This window comes from Zootoca vivipara, chromosome 4, assembly GCF_965207765.1.
Source record: "Zootoca vivipara chromosome 4, rZooViv2.hap1.1, whole genome shotgun sequence".
NCBI classification, from domain to species: domain Eukaryota; kingdom Metazoa; phylum Chordata; class Lepidosauria; order Squamata; family Lacertidae; genus Zootoca; species Zootoca vivipara.
In genome coordinates, this window is record NC_142587.1 from 94,253,487 (window position 1) to 94,276,863 (window position 23,377).

General features: G+C 45.5%; 1 protein-coding gene across 5 annotated transcripts in view; it reads left to right on the forward strand.

Annotated features, from left to right (window-relative positions):
• TENM4 (teneurin transmembrane protein 4) overlaps nt 1-23,377 on the forward strand; it is a 632,564-nt gene that overhangs the window by 336,971 nt on the left and 272,216 nt on the right. For 2 of the 5 annotated variants that reach the window (XM_088668426.1, XM_088668427.1), the window contains exon 7: nt 12,807-13,016. The exons of the other annotated variants lie outside the window; for them this stretch is intronic. In XM_088668426.1, coding sequence (XP_088524552.1) covers nt 12,807-13,016 — 210 coding nt within the window. The remainder of the gene's footprint in view (nt 1-12,806; nt 13,017-23,377) is intronic. 5 annotated transcript variants of the gene reach the window in all.

Here is a 23,377-nt window from a genome sequence, read left to right on the forward strand (position 1 = left end):
GGCAGTGGAATTTGCTGCCAAGGAGTGTGGTGGAGTCTCCTTCTTTGGAGGTCTTTAAGCAGAGGCTTGACAGGCATATGTCAAGAATGCTTTGATGGTGTTTCCTGCTTGGCAGGGGGTTGGACTGGATGGCCCTTGTGGTCTCTTCCAATTAAATTATTCTATGAAACTATGATTCTATGAATATGGAAAACTCAATATGGAAGCTGTGTGGCATGTTCGACTTCCGAGGCTGGGTGTTTGAAAACCAAAGCATTTACTTCCAGGTTTATGTTCAAAAACCAAGGTACCACGGTATAACAGAATTCTACAGGGTGTGTTGCTAGTGTGTGAAAACAGGCAAGATCCAAGGTTTTCCCAAACATGCATGTCTAGATGGTGGAGACTTCAGGCGCCTTCCTGGTGCCCGGGCATCTTCACGTGGTCGCAAGTGGCCAATACCCAGGTGCAAAATGCGCCTGGCGAATTTCGAACACTAGTCTAGTCCAGCCCCCTGCAATGCAAATCAGTTCATCTGCTTTGTGTATCTGCCTCCCCCTGCTCCCTTGGCCTGGTTGGAGCTCTTGGGACAATTTGGCATGTTTCTTCACAAGCTATGCACAAGTGAGAGTCCATTGCAAGTACTCACAACAACCTGTGCAAAGGAGGTGTCGTTTGTTTGTTTTCCTACCTGCAGAGAAAAAGACTAGTCCTAGTCCGAAGCCTGCTTTGAACACTGATTCTGGGAAGCATAGATGTGAAATTGCTTGCTTCTGGTATAGTGTGGCAGCTAGTTTGAAACTCACCACTGTAGTTAATTTACTATGTTAGCTTTTCCTAGTAACTCTGGTCCCAGATGTTTGGGGCTGCATCTCATCAGCTTATGGGATCCGTCCACTCTAGCATCCTGCCGACTCTAAATTTGTTTTCTTTCTGCCGCTGCTGCCAAAACCAAAACCAGTGGGGTCTCGGAGGACATGAAAAATTTGCCCAGAGCCTGGATTGAGCCCCCACATCACCCCTGCCCTAGACTCTCCCTTCTGGGGGACATGGGGAGGAAAAAAAACCCAGGATCACAGATAATGCTTTTCAAATCATACACTTCCCTCTTTTTCTAAATATCAACTCTAGAGGGATACAAATTGCTTTTCTTACCCTCTCCCCGAACACAGCATGGAGCTCCACAGCTCTGAAACTTTGGCAAAGTGTGTGTGTGTGTGTGTTTCTGCCTCTGCGTGTGTTTAAATTGTAAGGGAGGCCAGCTGCTGCCCCTCAAACTTAGGCAGCTCTCCACCACCCCCCACCTTGCATTTCTGCAATCCATTCTACACATTTCAACACCTAAGGGGCTCTCGGGTTCCCAGGTGTGATTTTTTTGCTAGAATACCTTTTTTAAAACACAAAAACACTGCTCATCTTACCTTTGTGCGTATTTTAGAATCTCACCTTGCTCCTCTGCTTCACACTTTGGGGGTTTCATTCAGTTTGAAATAGTGTGGGAGAAACGGCTTTAACTAACTTTATTTCTTTGGTCAAACTATGCACCTACTTGTAAAAGTAAAAGTTAAAGGACCCCCTGGACAGTTAAGTCCTGTGTCAAAGGCGACTATGGGATTGTAGCGCTCATCTTGCTTTCAGAACAAGGGAGCCGGTGTTTGTCCACAGACAGCTTTCCGGGTCATGTGGCTAGCATGACTAAACTGCTTCTGGTGCAATGGGACACCGTGATGGAAACCAGAGGTCACAGAAACACCATTTACCTTCCCACCACAGCAGTACCTATTTATCTACTTACACTGGCATGCTTTCGAACTGCTAGGTTGGCAGGAGCTGGGACAGAGCAACAGGAGCTCACCCCTTTGCAGGGATTCAAAACACCAATATTCTGATCACCAAGCCCAAGAGGCTCATTGGTTTAGACCACAGCGCCACCCATGCCCTATGCGCCTACTTTCCCCCATAGCTTTTGCACTCTCTTTCAGACATAGATCCATATAAGTGAGCTGGGTAACACTCAGATTTGCTGTGTCGGAAAGGCGAGCGAGGACCATGCAACACCGAGACATGTTTAAGACTCTTCCATGTACAGGACTCATTTCCTACATGGGTCTGCTGTATAATCCCATGCGCAGTTCGTCATGTGCAAAGCATATGCTCCTCCAGCAATCCCCATTTAAGGTGTGCATCAGTTCTGGTCCAGCATTCCATTCTCACAGTGGCCAGTCAGATGCACATGGCAAGCCTCGGAGAGAGACCAGCCTCACATGCCCACACATGGGACCTGGAAGCCATTTCCATCGCCAGCCATGGTTTTAAAGCTGCCTGTGCGACGACAACCACCTCGTCATGCGGCAACGGATGCCAAAAGTGAACTGTGAATTGTGATGAGCAAACATTTGTCCGTACAAATCTATATCCCTTCTCCTTATTTAAACAACAACAACAACAACCAGGTGGGCAATACAAAATATTATTTAAAAATACAATAAAATATCAGAACAGGAAGTTCAGCAACAATGGTACATGGTCAGATTTTCCGATGCCTGCCTCTTTCTGCCTCTGTAACCTGTTGGCAAAACTTTGTATGCTAGCACAGTGGCCTGAGCTATAAACAGCGCATCAGGTGCTGTTGCACTCTAAATCATCCCTGATGTTTGGCCATGCTGCCTGGGACCAATGGGAGTTGGGAGTCTATAAGCCCATTTCATATGCACTACTGATGGAGCTATCCCAGCTGGAATGTGGCTCTCAGGCTAGAGAAAAAGGTTCTCCGTCCTTGACGAAGATGCTAAACATTGTGCGTAGTATTTTGAGAAGCAAATGATTTCTCTCTGCACTGCTTGCAACTTTACGCATTTCTACACGGAAAGAATGCATCTTGTTTACTCCTAAGCTGAGTCCCTTTCAGCAAAGTGCATCTCAGCAACTGCTTTCATTTACCATTTCCAGGTGTGTGTTTCTCTCTCTCTCATGCCTTTCAGCCTCAGATATTTTCACACATCCTCTAAAGGCTTCTTGGGACAAGGTGTCAAAGGGTTGCCATGCAGTTGTCAGCGGGATATTTGTTCTGCTTTTGGGGGGGGGTTGCGTCCTTGAAAGTGGGAGGGAGACAAGAGAGGGAGAGAAAGAGGGGAGAGGGTGGAAGGAATGAAAGAAGAGAAGGAGGGGAATACCAGAATTGGATGAACTGAGGCCCAAAACTGCATGGGATGGGGAGGGAGTAGTTGTAAATTCTGGGGCGTGGGTTCATGGCTATGCCCCTTCTATACCAAGGTTTCCCAAACTTAGCTCTCCAGCTCTTGTTGGGCTACAACTCCCATTATCCTTAACTAGCAGAACCAGTGGTCAGAGATTATGGGAATTGCAGTCCAAAAACAATGGGTGACCCAGGTTTGATAAACCTTTTTCTATTCAGTAAAAAATGACCAGTGTGGACATTATAGCTTCAATACTAAGCCAGTTTTTTGCTGCCCACAACTCTGCTTAAAATCCAGCCTGATGGGAAGCATGGGGAAAGCTGCCTTATTCTGAATCAGACCCATTGTCCATCTAACTTAGTATTGTCTACACTGATTGGCATCAGCTTCCCAGGGTTTCAGGCAGGGGACATTCCCTGCCCTGCCTGGAATTGCTAGGGATTGAACCCGAGGGTTTCTGCACGCAAAGCAAATTCCCCACCACTGTACTACAGTTCCTCTCCCAAATGAAGACTTCTGTTGGACCCTAAAGCTTGCTCGTGCTTAGTGAAATTTTGGCTGCTCACAATAAAAGGACCTGAGCATCTTAAAACGAGGAGTTTAGCCCTTAGCCATGCACATTAATGAAACCTCCCTTTTCCTCTGCTTTGCTTGTTTGGTGGAGGGGAAAAAGCTCATTTATTGCCCCGTGCAGAAGATTGGCATATACCTTTCCCGGAGATGACATCATTGTCCCTGCTGTGAAAAATGTTGCTGTGCTTTGTCCCTGGTAGCCATTTCTCCTTCCCCTTGCTCTGCTTCATTGACTGCTGCTTGCAGATTCAATATAATGTTGAGTCTGACAAATGGCCTTTGAAGATGAAAGCCGGCAAGAAATTGTCTATCCACTCCTAATTTTCATTGCGCGAGACCAATGGAACCATTAGCCCAAGTTGGCAGCAGCAGTCAGTCAGGCTGGGCATTATCTGAGGATCCCAGGAGCTCATATGGACCTCTTTTCCAGCCTTACCCAACTAGTGTTGCCATTCATTGTCCTTCCTGCCAGGTCTCCATAGGCTTCTGAACTCTGGTGCTGTTTGCCTAAAACAGCCTAGCAGGCCAAAGTTGGCCCATGGGTGGGCAGTTCCCCACCCATGATGTCATGGACTGTCTGGACACCAGAGGAGTGGTGGGAGGAACCAGCAGGGGAACCCCCAAGGGAAGAAGGCTCAGAGCCCGGGGATTGGTGGTGGGACAACGATGAGTGGTCAGAGGGAGAAGAGGAAGAAGATTGGGATGAGGAGGTGGTGTCGGAAGCTGAAGGGGTAACAGGGTTTAGTGAGAAGGGAGAGTCCGTGGCAGAGAGAAGTCCAGAAGCAGAGGTAGCAGGGTGGGAGGAGGAGGCCAAGAGGTAGAGATGAATCAGACTAGTGAAGAAGCCAAGGTGTCTCCCCCTCCTGCTGCGGCAAGCTTCCTGCTCCCTGGTCCCCACAGGACCAGGAGAGGCATGAAGCGTGAGGAGCAGAGAGAGACACGGGCGCAGTCTCAGATTGCTTGGGAAGGACCTGGGGGAGGAGGAGACTTAGACTGCTGTGGGAATTCAGGGACCTTCAGCCTCCACAACTGCCTCATAGGGTCAAGACCTACCAAAGAAGAGTTGCTGTGCTCATTAGGCCTGGCATCCCTGAGCAGACAAGCCATTTCTTTGCTTCACTTACTCTCTGTGGCTCGTTCCTGACAACTCTCTCTGTGTGTGTGTGTGTGTGTGTGTGTGTCTTCTTCTTTGGCGATCCCTCGTAACCAAGTAAGATCGTCTTCCATAAACACGGTCTTAACAGTAAGTCCGTAAGTGACTGTGGAGGCCAATTCTGGATCCACACATCCTTCCACAGTGGGGACATTGGTTTCCGGGCGGGAGTTGATCACGGTGTGGATGCACCAACACTGGATGCTGATGAAGACATTAAAGAAAAATATATATAGCACGTGTGGCTAATCTAGGGGGAAATGGGGTTACATGACATGCAGGTAAAGGTAAAGGGACCCCTGACCATTAGGTCCAGTCGTGACCGACTCTGGGGTTGCACGCTCATCTCGCATTATTGGCCGAGGGAGCCGGCGTACAGCTTCCAGGTCATGTGGCCAGCATGACAAAGCCGCTTCTGGCAAACCAGAGCAGCACATGGAAACGCCGTTTACCTTCCCGCTGTAGCGGTTCCTATTTATCTACTTGCATTTTGACGTGCTTTCGAACTGCTAGGTTGGCAGGAGCTGGGACCAAGCAACGGGAGCTCACCCCGTCACAGGGATTCGAACCGCCGACCTTCTGATCAGCAAGCCTTAGGCTCAGTGGTTTAACCCACAGCGCCACCTGGGTCCCAACATGACATGCACCTGAGGCTTAATTCCATAGGCTGACCTGACCCAGCCCAGTGTTGTTTAGTCGTTTAGTCGTGTCTGACTCTTCGTGACCCCATGGACCAGAGCACGCCAGGCACTCCTGTCTTCCACTGCCTCCCACAGTTTGGTCAGACTCATGTTCGTAGCTTCGAGAACACTGCCCAACCATCTCGTCCTCTGTCGTCCCCTTCTCCTAGTGCCCTCAATCTTTCCCAACATCAGGGTATTTTCCAGGAGTCTTCTCTTCTCATGAGGTGGCCAAAGTATTGGAGCCTCAGCTTCAGGATCTGTCCTTCCAGTGAGCACTCAGGGCTGATTTCCTTCAGAATGGATCAGTTTGATCTTCTTGCAGTCCATGGGACTCTCAAGCGTCTCCTCCAGCACCATAATTCAAAAGCATCAATCCTTCGGCGATCAGCCTTCTTTATGGTCCAGCTCTCACTTCCATACAGCACTACTGGGAAAGCCATACCTTTGTCGGCAAGGTGATGTCTCTGCTTTTTAAGAACCAGCCCAGTAGTTAACTGCAATACTCCTTTTTATCTGGGATGTAAAGAAAATTTTGGGTGGGGAGTTGGGTGGGGCCACTGTGAGTTTCCGGGGCTCTAGAAAACCTTGTTCAGGCAATGGGAAAACCAGGAACCCTGCATTCTGACCAGTGCAGAAAAGTACGTTTGTAAGTGGGAAGACAGACCATGGGCAAGGTTACATTGTCGCCAGTGGTAAACAAAGCAGCAGAACGACATTGGTGGTGATTGACTTTGTCAGCATTGCTTGGATGTGTTATATATGGCCATAGGGCGAGACCAAATCTCTCTCTCTCTCTCTTGTACAGATGGAGTTAAGAGTTGCACTTTGGTCTTCGTGGGACGGGAGTCTGAATTACACGAAGCACCTTTTAACATGGGAGGGCTTGGGGCTTCATTCATCTGCTTGCTCCAAAACTTTGGGGCCTCACGGATGGGGCCGCAGCGCAAGCTGTGATCAAAACCCCACTGACAAAGAGAGGGAGAAGGGGGTGGGGGGAAGCAATGTGCAATTTCAACAATGTACAAGGCAAGCTCGACATAAACCAGGGAGGGGATTTCACGTCGCCCCCACCCCCCCTGCCATCGTGACATGGTCCAGCGACCAAATGCGAGAAAGGGAGGAAGCGAAGGAGGAGAAATGAGCTTTTAGTTCTCTGAACCTTAGCAAATCTTTTTTTCTGGGTGGGTGCGGGGGAGGCAATGCTGAACAGATGAAACCCTTTGCCGGATTCCTCCCCCCCCCCCAGCAACCCTCTCCGCATGCCTCTTAGAAAGAGATACTGTGCAGTCGCCGTATGGTTTTGGTTACGCCAGCCCGTAACTTTTATACAACATGTTAGAAAGTATTATAAAGTTTTATTTTTGTTGTTTTTGCAGAGTCTGGCACAAATTTCTCGGGGCGATTTGTTTTCTTTGCAGTTAACGGAAAGTGCGCGGTTGCTCCCTGGGATTACGCTACTTTCTGCCTCCTGTTCCCAGGGCGTTTGTAAATATATATATAATAATAATAATAATACAGTAATAATAATAATAAAAGGGCAGTTTTAGTGATATTCCCGGGAATTTTGGGAAGGCCTTCTTGGAGTGGTGCTGTGCTCAGATCCTGGCTCCCTGTTACACACATGGTTCTGCTTCCTTTAGGCATCTCTGGTTTGTTGGTGTGGGAACAGGATGCTGGTCCGGTGATCTCTGGTATCTCTTGCGGTGGTTGTAGGTGCATACCCTCCAATATTTCTCTAATGAAAATAGGGACATCCTATTCAACAACAACAACAATAAAGATACCCCATCCATCTGACTGGGTTGCCCCAGCCACTCTGGCTGGCTTACAACATATAGAAAAACATAATAAAACATTAACTTTAAAAAAAAAAACTCCCCTACACAGTGCAGCATTCAGATGTATTCTAAAGGTTGTATAGTTACAGGTAGGTAGCCGTGTTGGTCCGAGTCGAAGCAAAATAGAAAAAAATTCCTTCAGTAGCACCTTAAAGACCAACTAAGTTTTTATTTTGGTATGAGCTTTCGTGTGCATGCACACTTCTTCAGATACACTTGAAACAGAAGTGACAGACCCTTACATATATACAGAGGGTGGTGGGGGTGGGTGGGGGTGGGTGATGGGCTGATGGGAGTGGTAAACCTGTAGATGGCTGTTAACGACTGCTGATGACTGCAATTGGTCCGGGGGGGGGGGGGAAGCAAGGGCTGAGGCGCCAAAGAAAGCTTGATCATGCATAATGAGATACGAATCTGATGTCTTTATTCATCCCAGGTGGCTCCATGGTTTTAAGCTTGGTAATGAGTTCCAATTCAGCAACTTCTCTTTCCAGTCTGTTCCTGAAATTTCTCTGTAATAAGGTTGTGTAGTTACTTATCCCCTTGTCTGGGGGTCACATAACTCCATACACTTCTATGAAAATAGGAGATGACCTATGGAAGCCTAGGGCTTACCGATGGGAAGGTCAGCAGTTCGAATCTCCACGATGGGGTGAGCTCCCATTGCTCGGTCCCTGCAGTTCAAAAGCATGTCAAAGTGCAAGTAGATAAATAGGTACTGCTCCGGCGGGAAGGCAAACGGCGTTTCCGTGCGCTGCTCTGGTTCACCAGAAACGGCTTTGTCATGCTGGCCACATGACCCGGAAGCTGTACGCCAGCTCCCTCGGCCAGTAAAGTGAGATGAGCGCCGCAACCCCAGAGTCGTCCGCGACTGGACCTAACGGTCAGGGGTCCCTTTTCCGTTACCTTTAAGGCAGTGGTGGCCAAACTTGGCCCTCCAGGTTTTTTGGGACTACAATTCCCATCATCCCTGACCACTGGTCCTGTTAGCTAGGGATGATGGGAGCTGTCATCCAAAAACAGCTGGAGGGCCAAGTTTGGCCACCACTGCCCTAAGGGGAAGCGGGACATTCTGGGATCAAATCAGAAAATGGGATGGCTTCTGTTAATCCAGGACTGTCCTTGGGGGAAAGGGACTCCTGGAGCGTCTGTTGGTAGTGGTGGCCCCCTCCCCACTATTTATATGTCCCTTTTCATTGGGAAATATCACAGAGTAGCTTGCGAAGAAAATCGCATCAGATTAAATGCACTAATGCAACCTGGATGGCTTCGAAGGGGGATTCGAGAAATTCATGGAGGATGTGGCCAGGGCAATACATTTTGGCACCTGAGATGGGTGCCCCCCTCCCTGCCAGGGAGGCAGGAGTGAATGAAGATTTACATCAGGAACGGGGTGGTGGGGAGTGGGATAAAGGTCTACAACTGGATATGCTGCCCCTGTGGATTCTGCCGCCTGAGGCCATTGTCTCCCCTTGCCTCATGCAGGGGCTGGCCCTGAATCACTCATAGCCGAGTAAGATTGTCTTCCATCAGCACAGCGCAGTGCAATAGCTTCTTTATCTTTTAGAAGTGTGCTACCGTCTGTTGAGTGTTGGTGGGCATATGGCATGATTTATGGGCCCCTAGAGATGGTCTTTGGGGCTTTAAAGAAACTCTGTGCATCATGAGGGCAGATTAGACAACTGGGCCAAAGCAAACAAGATGAATTTTAACAAGGAGAAATGTAAAGTACTACACTTGGGCAAGAAAAATGAAAGGGACAAATACAGGATGGGTGACACCTGGCTTGAGAGCAGTACATGTGAAAAGGATCTAGGAGTCCTGGTAGACCACAAACTTGACATGAGTCAACAGTGTGATGCAGCAGCTAAAAAAGCCAATGCAATTCTGGGCTGCATCAATAGGAGTATAGCATCTAGATCCAGGGAAGTAATAGTACCACTGTATTCCGCTCTGGTCAGACCTCACCTGGAGTACTGTGTCCAGTTCTGGGCACCACAGTTCAAGAAGGATACTGACAAGCTGGAACGTGTCCAGAAGAGGGCAACGAAAATGGTCAAAGGCTTGGAAACGATGCCTTATGAGGAATGGCTTAGGGAGCTGGGTATGTTTAGCCTGGAGAAGAGAAGGTTAAGGGGTGATATGATAGTCATGTTCAAATATATAAAAGGATGTCATATAGAGGGGGGAGAAAGGTTTTTTTCTGCTGCTCCAGAGAAGCTGGGTATGTTTAGCCTGGAGAAGAGAAGATTAAGGGGTGATATGATAGCCATGTTCAAATATATAAAAGGATGTCATATAGAGGAGGGAGAATGGTTGTTTTCTGCTGCTCCAGAGAAGCGGACACGGAGCAGTGGATTCAAACTACAAGAAAGAAGATTCCACCTAAACATTAGGAAGAACTTCCTGACAGCAAGAGCTGTTCGACAGTGGAATTTGCTCCCAAGGAGTGTGGTGGAGTCTCCTTCTTTGGAGGTCTTTAAGCAGAGGCTTGACAGCCATATGTCAAGAATGCTTTGATGGTGTTTCCTGCTTGGCAGGGGGTTGGACTGGATGGCCCTCGTGGTCTTTTCCAACTCTTTGATTTTATGAGTGTCTTGAGCTTTTTTTATCCACCAGGTAGCTACTAGCCACAAGAGCTATGGTCTACCTGTACTGTGGGGAGGCAGTTTTTATCAGGACTGCAGCAAACAGGGTGGGGAGGCTTAATCCTTCCCCCTCTTGTGGCAGACTCACTCCAGATTATCTCCCATGCTAAAGTTATATTTAGGGGGCAGCTATCAATTGCACAATGGGAACCTTTTGATCTTTAAACTACGCCAAACTGCAGCCTAGAACTGGAAGGAAGGATTTCGTGCAGATATGCACCCAGTCTTTGCATGTTTAAAGGTTGGAAACAGTTGAAAATCGCTATGGGGTGTGCAGCGAAGTGTGCGATTATGGGCACTCCCCTGTTAGGTGCCTGTGACAATCAGATTAAAACATGTGCATGGTGTTTTGGGCAGGTTTTGCAGCCAAATTGCCATGCTCCGTTGAGATACCAGGGTGGCCACAGATCATAAGAGAGCACCCACGCAGGCACACAAATAAACATGTGTACACACATGGTGTAGAATTCCTGCATTGCAGGGGGTTGGACTAGATGACCCTTGAGGTCCCTTCCAGCTCTTCACCTCTTATGATTCTATGATTCCTGTAGAGTCTACAAGACCCTCAGATGTAATTTGCTGCACAAATCCTGCCTTTCAGGCAGCAGCGAGATATGAATGGAGGGATACCTCTCAAAAAGGACACACTTTTTTAAAAAAGAAGTAATAATAACAATGGCCAGAAGGAAGAATTACTCCCTGCTCCAGAAGATTAAGTTGTTTCCCATTTATTTATTAAAAATCAAACTTTTACATTGGCATCAAACTTTTTCATAACATACAAACAAACAAACCATTACTAGTACATAACATGCTATATATACACAAACCAAAATAAAATAGGAGCATCTAGCTTTCTATGATGTTAAATTATGATAATAATTATAAAGTTTAAAAAACTGGGAAATGGAGGCAACATTTTCAGATTAGAATAGAATAGGAAAATCCAGTTTCTAAATCTGGTAATCTCACCTTCTCCTAAACTTTAAAAAATAAAAAGGTTATAACTAACCTGGCCCTCTCCCTCTTCATCTATGTTCGGCTGCTGTTTAAAGACTTTCCTTTAAAAAAAAAAAAAAAAACCTTTGATTCTCCTGCTGATTACTTTTATAAATGGTTAGCCCTGGTTCTGGGGGCCTCATTTTTTAATGCTGCATTTTAGCCTGAAAGGGGTGATGGTCCAATTGTTTTAAGAAATGAGTTACTGTGATTTTTTGTGTGTGTGTTTGGTTTTACTTTGTTGGATGCTTTGAACCTCAGAGAGTTAAGCAGGATGGGTTCTGTGCCCATCTCTATTGAGGATTTGTTGCGATTTGTTTGTGGAGAGGTCATATGACAATGACTTGAACGTGGGTGTTTATGCACCTGCCTGTTAATTATTACACCACCCTACCCTTTTCAGTACATTTTCCCCACCAGATTCCTAAATACATTTCCCCCAAAATAAATAAATAAATGGATTTATTGCACCAGGGAGACGAGAGTGCTTTAATCTACCTTAACTGCGATAAAACCTATTATCCCATTTTGTGCTTGAGCCCCTCCTGCAAAAAAAATACGGTCAGGAAATCTATTTCTCTGCCAGAGGCACCCGATTGGGTGGCAAATTTTATATTTTCTTGGTCCAGCGTGGCGGCTGTGTGTGTAAATGAAGCCATGGCAGACAGAGTTATGTGTTGGCCACACCTATATGCTATGGAAATAACAAAGATTTGTTGAGCTCCCTTTCTTTCCAATCCTCTGCCATGTATCGCAGAAACATTGGGAGCTGCCTTATACTGAGCCAGACAATTGGTCCATTTGGCTAAGCATCCTTGGCACTGACTGGCAGCAGCTCTGGAAGATCTCAGGCTGCCAGGATTCCCAGTCCTATATATCTGGATGTTTGGGGGGGGGGTTGAACCTGGAACCTCGCCCCCCCCCCATGGAAAGCAGATGTCCTACCTGTTGAGTTGAAGCCCTTTCCAGCTGTGTCGCTGGGGCAAGGCCCTTCCTTCCTTCCTTCCTTCCCTTCTTGCAAGGAGAAGGACCCCTCCTCAAATGATACCCTACGAAGCATCTCTCCGCCCCTAACGTTCTGCACTCCAAAGCACCCGCTCTCTGGATGTTTGATTGACTTTGGTTCCTTATCTGTTACGGCTCGGTTTCATCATGCGATCGCCTGCTGGTGCAACTTTCCGCCTCTCCTCGGAGGGAATGATCACTGGGCTTAGAAATCGCAGCGAAGTATGATTAAATCCAGCCTCAGTGCTCTTGGATTCCCTCTTCAGCTGGCTGCTTAAAATGACAAGAACCTTCTCCCCCCACCCCCCCTTCCCTGAAGTCATATACAACATGAAACTCGAGAGCTTTCTAACCAATGTCTGAAAACGGCATGGTTTCCCTTGTTATTTAATACCTGCTTAATCAAGACTGCACCTGAATGCTTTATGCATCTGTGTGCATTTATTCAGAGCTCGGCTGCCCAAGTGGATTTAATGGGATCTCTGCCTTCGCCTTCGCAAGGGGGCAGCCCAAATTGTGCTCAGTATACTGTATTTGCAAATGGTGATTCCTTGCATAGGCTTTGCTAAGAAGTTATCTGTGTCTCTGTGCATGTTTTTGTGTGTGTGTGTTTGATGTATCGTTGTCCCCCTTGTTGTCCTGCTGTTTTCCTCCTCCTTTTGTTTTCCTTTTTTTGGGTTGCAATTTTCAGTTATTTATTTTCTGTCTGTGTTTGTGTTTGTGGTTCACAGGTCCTCCTTTGCATTGTTCATCTGCTTCATCAACCCCTATTGAGCAAACCCCCTCCCCTCCCCCCTCCCCGCCAGCCAATGAGAGCCAGAGGAGGTTGCTAGGCAATGGGGTGGCCCAGCCAACTCAGGACTCTGACTCTGAAGAAGAGTTTGTCCCCAATTCATTCTTAGTTAAAAGTGGCTCTGGGAATCTCTCTCTCCCTTCTATTGGTGAGTTCATTCTATCTACCTACTTAACTGTGTTACTGCTTTAATGTATGTGTATGTATATATATATATATATATATTTGCTAGTTATTTTGTATTTGAAATGCTTTGAAACTCATTGTAGCAAGATGTGTGCATTACATTTGGGAACAATCTGCTTCTTTTGTTGCATCTTGCTGTTTGAAGTTTTGCAAATGGATTTTTTGGTGTGTTTTTTTTTTTGTGTGTGTGTGTGTGTATGTGTGTGTGTGTTTCCAGCGGAGGAGGGTCGCGTGGGCGGGCTTGCTTTGCATTGCAGCTCAACTCTGCAACTCTTGCTGATTTCGGACCCCCCCCTCCATCTCCCCATGGCTGAATGGTTAGGGGGGTCGTTGGGCTTTGCCTGATCTCAAATTGCACTTTTAGAGCTGCAGAAAGAATGTGTGGGTTGGAGTAAATTCCACACGGCGTGCATTTGATGGCTTTCTGTTGGAGATTTTGCAGTCAGGGTGGCAAAAACATTTGTCCCGCATTATAGATTTCACTGACTTAATGTTCAGCCCCCCTCTCTTCCGGCAGTCTTCTCTGCAAGATTACAGTATTGGGGTTGCTTGTGTGTGTGATATAATAAACTGGACCATTCGGTTAAATCTCATGCATTCTGTTTTGAATTTTGCTAAGGGTTTTGCCAGCAGAGGTGCTGGTACGATGTGTTCCTTTCTCATTATGTGCTGTTGTTGTTTTTTCCCTACTGAATTTTGGAGTCTCTGTTTCTGAATGAAACATTAAAATGATACTGTATATCAGTATTTGAAGAGTAAAAGAAACCTCGGATCTTTTCACAACTTGCTTAGGTTTTGTTCCAGGAAAATGTGTCAACCACATTTGTGGTTGGCCATGTGCTGTTTATTTTTGTGACCCATTGTAGAAAATCGGGCGATATTTATGCTTTTCAGAAATACCCCCCCCCCCCAGTTCGATTGGGTCCTAACAGGTCAGGAGAGAGTGTCTTTTGACTTCAGAAACTGCAGGAGCTTTTTTTGAAAAAAGGGGTGTGTGTGTGTGTGTTGTTTTTGCAGCTTCTGGCTGAGACAGCTGCAAGGAGTACCTTGTGAATTTGGAGGCTGTAAAAAAGGCCACTTGTTCTAAAGTATGTCCTTGAACTTTTTATTTCGCAAAAAGTGAGTTGTTTGCATTATTAGTGCATGGACGCTACTTTGAGTAAAATATTAGATTGGGTTGGAGAGAGGAAAAAAGAAATGCTTGGAGTTTGCATGGTATATTAGGGTTATATTAGGCACAACCAGCTTGGTTTTACATTTGTTTCTCAATCCCAAATGTTCCATCTTTCATTCCAAATCTGCTATTCTGGTTTCATCCACCTTTGCCCACCTGGTACCTGAATCTGTGATATGTTTCAGTGTACAGAGAATTCTGAAGTTCTACAGAATTTTAAAAAAATAAAAAAATGTGTGGTACAGTAGTCCCAAATTGGACGGGCCCAAATCTATGAAATATTAATAGGTACCTCGCCTTTGTTCCCACCTCCAATGTAGTCAATGTAGTTAAGAGCCTCTGCAAATACGTATAACAGTTTGTGTTTTAGGGGGTGGTAATTGGTACATTTGGCAACTCCTGGAATTAAAAAGTTTCTGGGCAGAGCGGGAGAAAACATCTAAGTTGCACAGCTATTACATGTGCTTACAAGTCCCCAGCCACCAAGCAATAAGCATCATATCAGGTCTCCGCAGATCATGCCACAATCTAAGCTAGACAACTGCGCCATAAAAGCAAAAAGAGGGCTTATAGTGTACAGAGCAGGTAACTCAGCGAAGTGAGTCAAGCCAGATATTATGCTGATCAAATGGCAGGCTTGATTACTGCAATGTGCTTTGCGTGGGGCTACCCTGGGGCCTGGTGTGGAGGTTCCAGCTTGTGCAAAATGCCAGTGGCTGGCCAATTTATGGGGAATAAGCTATCACCAGTATTTAACTCCAGTTCTCAGAAGTCTGCACTGGCAGCTCGTATTTTAAAGCTCAAGGTTCTTGCATTAGATTACATTGCCCTTAACAATTTGGCTCCAGGGTATCTCCCTTATATCCCTGCCCAATTGCTGAAGTCTTTGAAGAGTCAATGTTTATGGTCCACTATGGCTCAGGTGTACCACTTGGATCCATCAGGGATTGTTAGTTTAGTATAGGGGTCCCTATTATATGGAACTGCCTTCCAGTTGAGGTCAGAGAGCCCCCCCCCGAACATCCGGAAACCTACTGAAGACTATTCCAGTGGGCATTTCAACTGATATTTTAACCAATTACATTTTTTTTGTCTTGTATATTTGCAAATGGCTTAGAAACAGTGATTTTTTTGGTCTTTTTTTTTAAAAAAAGTTTAGGGGTACTCTCATTTTGACTCAAGAAAATCACCGGGAAAGGAAAGGATTCACAAAATGTTTAGGGGTATGCATACCCCAGAGTCGTCATCCCCCTTACAGCAGTGGTTCCCAATTAGCTAAGTACTGCAGACCCGCTGTTTTTAAAATACCAAGCCATGGACCCCCCCCCTTTTGAAATTTTTGATACCTCAATGGTGGTTTTTGTTATGTGAATGGCTTCATTTTTGCACCTGGTTTTCAACCACTTATGACCAGGTGAAGATGCTTGGAGGCCAAGATAGCACCTGACGTCTTCACCATTTGGGGAAATCATTAGATCTGGATTGTTTTCACACACAGACGGACACACACACACACACACACACACACACACACACACACACACCATCCTTTGGAATTCTATCAGCTTCAAGAAAGAAGATTCCACCTAAACATTAGGAAGAACTTCCTGACAGTAAGAGCTGTTCGGCAGTGGAATTTGCTGCCAAGGAGTGTGGTGGAGTCTCCTTCTTTGGAGGTCTTTAAACAGAGGCTTGACAGGCATATGTCAAGAATGCTTTGATGGTGTTTCCTGCTCGGCAGGGGGTTGGACTGGATGGCCCTTGTGGTCTCTTCCAACTCTACGATTCTATGATTCTATATTTTATCTGCACAATCGGAATGGATTTCTGGAACACAAATTGCTTTTTCTGTGCAGCCTGAGTAGGATCAGCCACCATTAGGAAAAAGAGGCTGGAATAGGCCACTATATATGTGGACTGTCCCTGGAACAAATGACTTTTTTCTTCTTTAAGTTCTCAAAAGCTCTTGACCCAGCTCAAGGTTGTCGTCACCTGAAGTAGCCAGAGAATCAATCACTTTGAAAATCATCCTTTGAAAAATAACACTTGAGAGCCGTCTTGCCCTGAAATGGCAACTAGACATTTCGTTTTGGCGACTGCAACCTTGTTTAAAGAGCCATTTGACACTTAGCTTTGTATTTGAAATTTATCAGTAGCCACATGACTCAAGAAAATATTGAACCACATAGGTGCTCAAAATCTTCCTGGCCTTTCCCAGGATGTGCACCATGCGACCTTTAAATTAATAAATACGGCGGGGGATAGGAAACCAGAGTCGCTGTAGCCCCTGTTCCTAGCTTGCTCCATTTGAGAGCCGCAGATGGAATTGTGTAACCAACTGGTTTATTTACATCCCGCACTTGCCATCCAGAAAACGCAAGGAAATAACATTGAAGCATCATGGCGAATGCAACGTTCGTGGAGAATCAGGAGGCAAAGAAGAAAACTAATGACGTAGATGAGGTTTAAGGTGCAGGTTGTCTTAGGAGATAGGTAGTTACCTGGAAGTAAGACCTGTTGAACACAGGTAGGGGCCTAATGTCTCAACAAATGAAACTGATCTGTAAAAATGTTATTTTGAAAAGAAAAAGAGAGAGACACTGCTCATACTTTTGTAAACCAAGATTTTTAAAAATAAAACTACATTTTAATCTATATAAAAAAAAACCCAGGTAGGGACGCAGCCCTGTTTTTGGAGAGTTTGTGATGGTTGATGTTTTATTCTGTTTTTAATCTGTTGGGAGCCGCCCAGAGTGGCTGGGGAAACCCAGCCGGATGGGCGGGGTATTAATAATAATAATAATAATAATTAATAAGTGTTAACTGTTGAATTATAATTTGCTGATGTTTAATTTTGCTGTTTACTATTGTGTCCTAATGGATTATTGAATATTGCTTTATTTGATATAAGTTGTTTGTTTTTCAGTTATTGTGTCTTTTTGTATTAGATCAGGGGGTTAATAGGAGTGTGATCCTTGTTGCCATTTTCTTTCTTTTGCAGCTTGTAAACCTCCTTGTGCATAGAAAGGCGGTATACAAATTAAAAGTGAAACGGAATCAAATTAAAAGACTTGGGCTCTCTCCCGCTCACCACCCCTCTTTCCTAAGGCAGCTAACAGAATCACATTTAATGTGATTTTATATATAATCAAGGGAGATTATTTTCAGGGGGTGGGACGGGGATCAAAACCTATGGAAAACTTAAGAAGCCCCAATAGCAGTAGCTCCAGGGCAATGGAGAAGATAAGCAGTACAATTTATTTATTTTTAAAAAAGAAAAGTGGCACAAAAGTTTATTAAAAAATAAATTAATCTTAGAAGCCTTCCAGCTGTACGATTTCCAAACATGCAGTATGAGCTTATGTGTGTTAAGGGGAACATTGGGTTGTGTGCCCCCCCCCAAAAAACCCACACATAACAATTTTATCACGTGATGTTTGCATCCAGTTCTGCAGTTTCCAAGCACTTTTCACCATCTTTTTGTCAGAGAAAGGCACTGATTCTTTCTCTCTCCCTGATGCTCCTTACCCTTGGAGACCCCCTAATAAGGTTCTGATCAAGGGTGAGAACTAAACATACAAAGGAAAAAACAAAACAAAAGCAAGTTAGGGGTTCTTTTTGCACTTAAAGGTTAGGTTACTGATTCCACAGACTCCAACCACAAAGCGCTGGTCCCATTGACTAAGTGGCTAGCTCAGCCTTCAACAGTCGCAAAAAGGAAATGGGTTTGCTCTCACCAGATTCACATCCTCAAGTCAATGAGCTCAAAGTAGGGAGATGGTCCTTGACAAAGAGGTGGCGAATTCCTCAAGGACTAGCCTGATAACCAGCATTGAAAGTGGCTTTCCCTGATGGAGTCTTCTGATATTTATGTGCATTTGCATTAAATTAAAGGGAATTGATGGAGCAAATGCTGGCTTCACCATGCTGTGCCTGATCATCCCTGACCAGTGATCCTGTTAGCTAGGGATCATGGGATTTGTAGGCCAAAACATCTGGAGGGCCGCAGTTTGGGGATGCCTGCTATATGGTAAATTATGGACCGAATAGGTATCTAAAGCCATTTGCACATAACAAATCTGTACACAACACAAAACACTGTTGCTGTATGTAGGTTTTATTTTATTTGTTTTTTATCTTATATTTTGGAAATCTACATCCAGTTGTTGTTGTTTTCCTTTAAATCTTTTGGGGCCCCCAAGAGAGTGGGACCCTAAGCTATAGCTTGTTTAGCTTATACTCAAATCCAGCACTGGATAAGTACATTACAATGTTGTTGCTTCCAGTAGGAAAACAGCTCACAACTCATCCATTTGCCAGTACAGTCAAGTTCCCAGCAATGTGGCTGACCTTTGGGCCCTTACTCAGTTGGGCATCTTTTCATTTGTTTGCTTTTGTTTGTTCCCTGCGCTTGCAAGGCGAGATGGTGGATGTGGAAAGAAAGAGCCTGATAATAAAGGGACGGACCCTGCAAAAAGAGCTTAGGTCTATCTACTAGCAGAGTTGGCTCAGTCCTGGGTTCAGATTTCACCTCAAGCCATGATCTTGCAAAGGGGAGCTTAGGCAGGCAACCGTGCTTTCTTGCAAATAGAATTCTGGCCTAGCATTACAAGCCCAGTACAAGGATTGCTAAAGTATCTTCAATAATACTAGCATTTTAAAAAAAGAAAAATACTTTTAAAAAGAAAAAGAAAAAAAAGAGGTTGTGGAGTTCACATTCTCAATAATCCTTTTTGTATGGGAGACTTGGGCTGTGTACTTGCCATGCATTTAAAACACACAGCTTCCCAAAAAGAACATTGGGAATTATAGTTTGTCCCTCACAGAGCTACAATTCCCAGCACCCAGGGTTTCTGTTATGTACTGAGCTGAATCCTAGAACAATAGGATCCAGAATGCATCAGTCTAATTGGTCCGCAGGAGCCACCCAATCCAGCTCCAGGTGGAAGTGAATCAGCAACCTGATTGGCCTGCAGAAGCAGCCAATCAGGCTTCTGGCAGAAGTCAATCTGCAACCTGATTGGCCCCTGAAGGTAGCCCTGAAGTAGCAGCCCTGAAGTAGCCAATCACGCAAGGCCCATTGTGCAAATAATGTATATAAGAAGACGTTTTTGGGGAAAGAGCCATTATTCTCTTCTTCCTCTATTGCTACCACAAGCTGAATAAAGAGCATGAAGTTCACTCTCGACTCCGAGCATATTTCATTTTCTGTCATAGAACCATAGAATTGTAGCATTGGAAGGAGCCAAGGAATCTTTTGGTTGAAACCACGACCCTGAGATTAAGAGTCTCATGTTAGAGAGATCCTGTGTTACATGCACAGAAACTAAAGATTTTGGTGAGGGAAACTTGAGAGATGTTGCGTACTTTGGGGTAGCCAAGGTGTTGTTGTCTGCAAACTACAACTCCCATGATCCCTGACCATTGAGCATGCTGGTTGCGGCTAACGTGAGGTGATGTCGAGGGCTGCACATTGACTCGTATGTTCAGATTCAGATACAAGAAAGAAGATTCCACCTGAACATTAGGAAGAACTTCCTGACAGTAAGAGCTGTTTGACAGTGGAATTTGCTGCCAAGAAGTGTGGTGGAGTCTCCTTCTTTGGAGGTCTTTAAGCAGAGGCTTGACAGCCATATGTCAAGTATGCTTTGATGGTGTTTCCTGCTTGGCAGGGGGGTTGGACTGGATGGCCCTTGTGGTCTCTTCCAACTCTGAGAGTCTATGAGATTCATTATAAAACAGACCTGAGTTTTTGCTCTCATCTAACACTGGATTTATCAAATGCCTTTCTTTATTGTGAAAGTTTCTGTCCAGCATTTCTATAAAATATTTAAGGTGGCTTAGCATCTCAGAAGGCCGGCGGTTCGAATCCCTACGACGGAGTGATCTCCCATTGCTCAGACCCAGCTCCTGCCAACCTAGCAGTTCGAAAGCACGTCAAAGTGCAAGTAGATAAATAGGTACCACTCCGGCGGGAAGGTAAATGGCGTTTCCATGTGCTGCTCTGGTTTTGCCAGAAGCGGCTTAGTCATGCTGGCCACATGACCTGGAAAAACTGCCTGCGGACAAACATCGGCTCCCTCGGCCAGTAAAGCGAGATGAGTGCCGCAACCCCAGAGACTTAACTGTCAAGGGTCCTTTACCTTTACCTTTTAGCATCTTAAAATGAAACAATGCTTGGTACTAAAAAAAAAAAAGCAACACTTACCTAATAAAATAAATTAAAAGGCTTAGAAGAGTGGAGGCAGGGTAGAATCAACCTTAGAACAATAATCCAGGAAAAGCTTGCTGAAATTATTGTTCAGTACATATTTTTTTTCATGCCATTTACAGTTGCCATTGTGCAGCAGGTTGAAGAAAATCCTTCAATCGTATTAATCTCTTAGGCTTATATCCCAGCCTAGGGAACTTGGGGGCAGACTTCATAAATCCCCACCCATCTTTATCCTCGCAGCCACAGCCCTGTGAGGTAGGTCCCCTTAGAGAGGGGTTTTGAACCTGGCACTCTCTGGTTCTACGTGGACGCTCTAACCCAGGGGTCAGCAAACTTTTTCAGCAGGGGGCCGGTCCACTGTCCCTCAGACCTTGTGGGGGGGGGTGGACTATTTTTGGGGGGTTGAATGAATTCCTATGCCCCACAAATAACCCAGAGATGCATTTTAAATAAAAGGGCACGTTCTACTCGTGGAAAAACACACTGATTCCTGGACCGCCTGCAGGCCGGATTTAGAAGGCAATTGGGCCGGATCCGGCCCCCAGGCCTTAGTTTGCCTACCCATGCTCTAACCACTATACCACACTGCCTTTCAATATTATCCCTACCTGGAGATGCCATTGGGGACCAAGGCAGGGATCTTCTGCTTGCAAGGCAGACGCTCTAACCACTGAACTACAACACCTGCCCATAAGATAGTGGCATCCTTAATGTAATTATGGCTGTGGGAAGCTTTCCTTCATTTCAGAGGTTTGGAGTGGACTAGATGACCCTTGGGAGTCCCTCTCAACTTTGCAATACTATAATTCTATGTCTAAGCAAAATCTATACACTGCTTGGTTGCCGGGGGGGGGCGGAGCTCTGGCGGCTTGCAAGAGATAAAACCAGGCATCCCCAAACGTCGGCCCTCCAGATGTCTTGGACTACAATTCCCATCTTCCCCGACCACTGGTCCTGTTAGCTAGGGATCATGGGAGTTGTAGGCCAAAACATCTGGAGGGCTGCAGTTTGGGGATGCCTGGATAAAACGATGAAACCATCACTAAAAAAGAAATTGCAGCTGAATTGCAAAATGCACAGAAAGTTGAAACCGCACAAAATGAAAACCCCTGCAAACTTTCTAACAGCTTTGCTATTGGATAATTCCAACGCGTATTTGGGTCTGGGATTTTGTGACATCTGGAAACTCTTATTTGCTTCCTGTCTCACCTTGAGAGTGTCACTTGGTGTAAATCGAGGTGGTCATGCGTTCGTTTCCTATGTGCTGAAAACCTGGGACTGAGGATCCTGGCATCGTCAAGGTGTCCTTCTGATGTCTGCCCCCCTAAGCATGTCACTGGATGGCTAAGTGATGGAGTCCAGGCGCAAAACGGCCTCTCTGCAGATCAAACAGCCATTGCTGTCATTGCCACCTCGCCGCACCTCCAAACACAAGGCTCAAATTACAACCACTCCGGTTCTGTATTTTATTTTATTTTTAAAATATCCAGTGTTGATTTGTAGTGTAATTTCTCTCTCTCTCTCTCTCTCTCTCTCTCTCTCTCTCTCTCTCTCTCTCTCTCTGGTCCTTTTCCTTTTGTTTTGCTTGTAAGCCATGTTGAACAGGAACCGGCCCAGAAAAGTAGCTGGAAAATATTTTAGAGAAACAATAAAGTCTCCTTCAGCTCAAGAAGTCATTGGGGTGATGTGAGGAGCAATATGCATCCCTGTGTGAAGTCATAACCAGCCTCCTGTGATTTCCTTGGGACCAGAATTCTTTTACAGGCCCTGACACAATTTCTCCCCTACTTAACACTTCCGACAACAGGGAGATGTGAATCCAGAAGAGATGGCTTTAGCAAAAAAATAAAATTCACACCCCAACAGCCTCTAACACGCCTTCAAAATCAAAAGAGATGCAATCAGTCCTTCACCCTGTCCTTAACCTGATTTTTTTTAAAGTGTTGCTAATTAAAAAGGCACTTTAGACATGCCCAGAGACACTTTGCCCTCAGGTAGAGCAACTGAATCAATGAATTGTAGAGTTGGATGGGCCCCAAAGGTCATCTAGTCCAACCCCCCGCAATGCCGGAATCTCAGCTCAAGCATCCATGACAGATGGCCAATCTCTGCTTAAAAACCTCCAAGGAAGGAGAGTCTACAACTTCCCGAGGGAGACTGTTCCTGTGTCGAACAGCTCTTGCTGTCAGAAAGTTCTCCGGAACTGGAGAAAAAAACCTTGTTCCATCTTCCACGAGACAGCCCTTTAGATATTTGAAGGTGACTAACATATCTCCTCTCAGTTTCCTCTGCAGGGGGTTGGACTTGATGACCCTCATAGTCCCCTCCAACACTACCAGTTGATGTTTCTATGTTTCTTCAGGCTAAACATAACCCAGCTCCAGCTCCTTCAACCACTCCTCATAAGGCTTGGTTTCCAGACCTTTGATCATCTTGGTCTCCCTCCTCTGCACACCTTCCAGCTTGTCAACTTCCTTCTTTAAATTATGGCGCCCAGAATTGGACGTAGTATTCCAAGTGTGGTCTGACCAAGGCAGAATAAAGTGGGACTATGACTTCCTTTCATCTGCACACTAGACTTCTGTTGATGCAACTTAGAAGAACATGACGTAGTTTTGTTTTTGCTGCTGCCTCACACTGTTGACTCACGTTCAGCTTGTGGTCCACCAAGACCCCTAGATCCTTTTCACGTGTATTGCTGTCGTGCCAGGTGTCCCCCATCTTATATTCGTGCAGTACTTTTCAAACATTTTGTTTTGCTTGTGTTTGTGTGCCAGATGTAGGAAAAAAGCTTGTGGGCCAGTATGTTGGGAACACCCTTAGACCTTGGGTCGTTTTTGTGGGGAGGTGATTTCAGACAAACAATCCCTCTCTTTCCTTACGGTTGCCACGATTAATCAACATTCCTGAGCCATTTCCCTCCTTCAGCTGTACG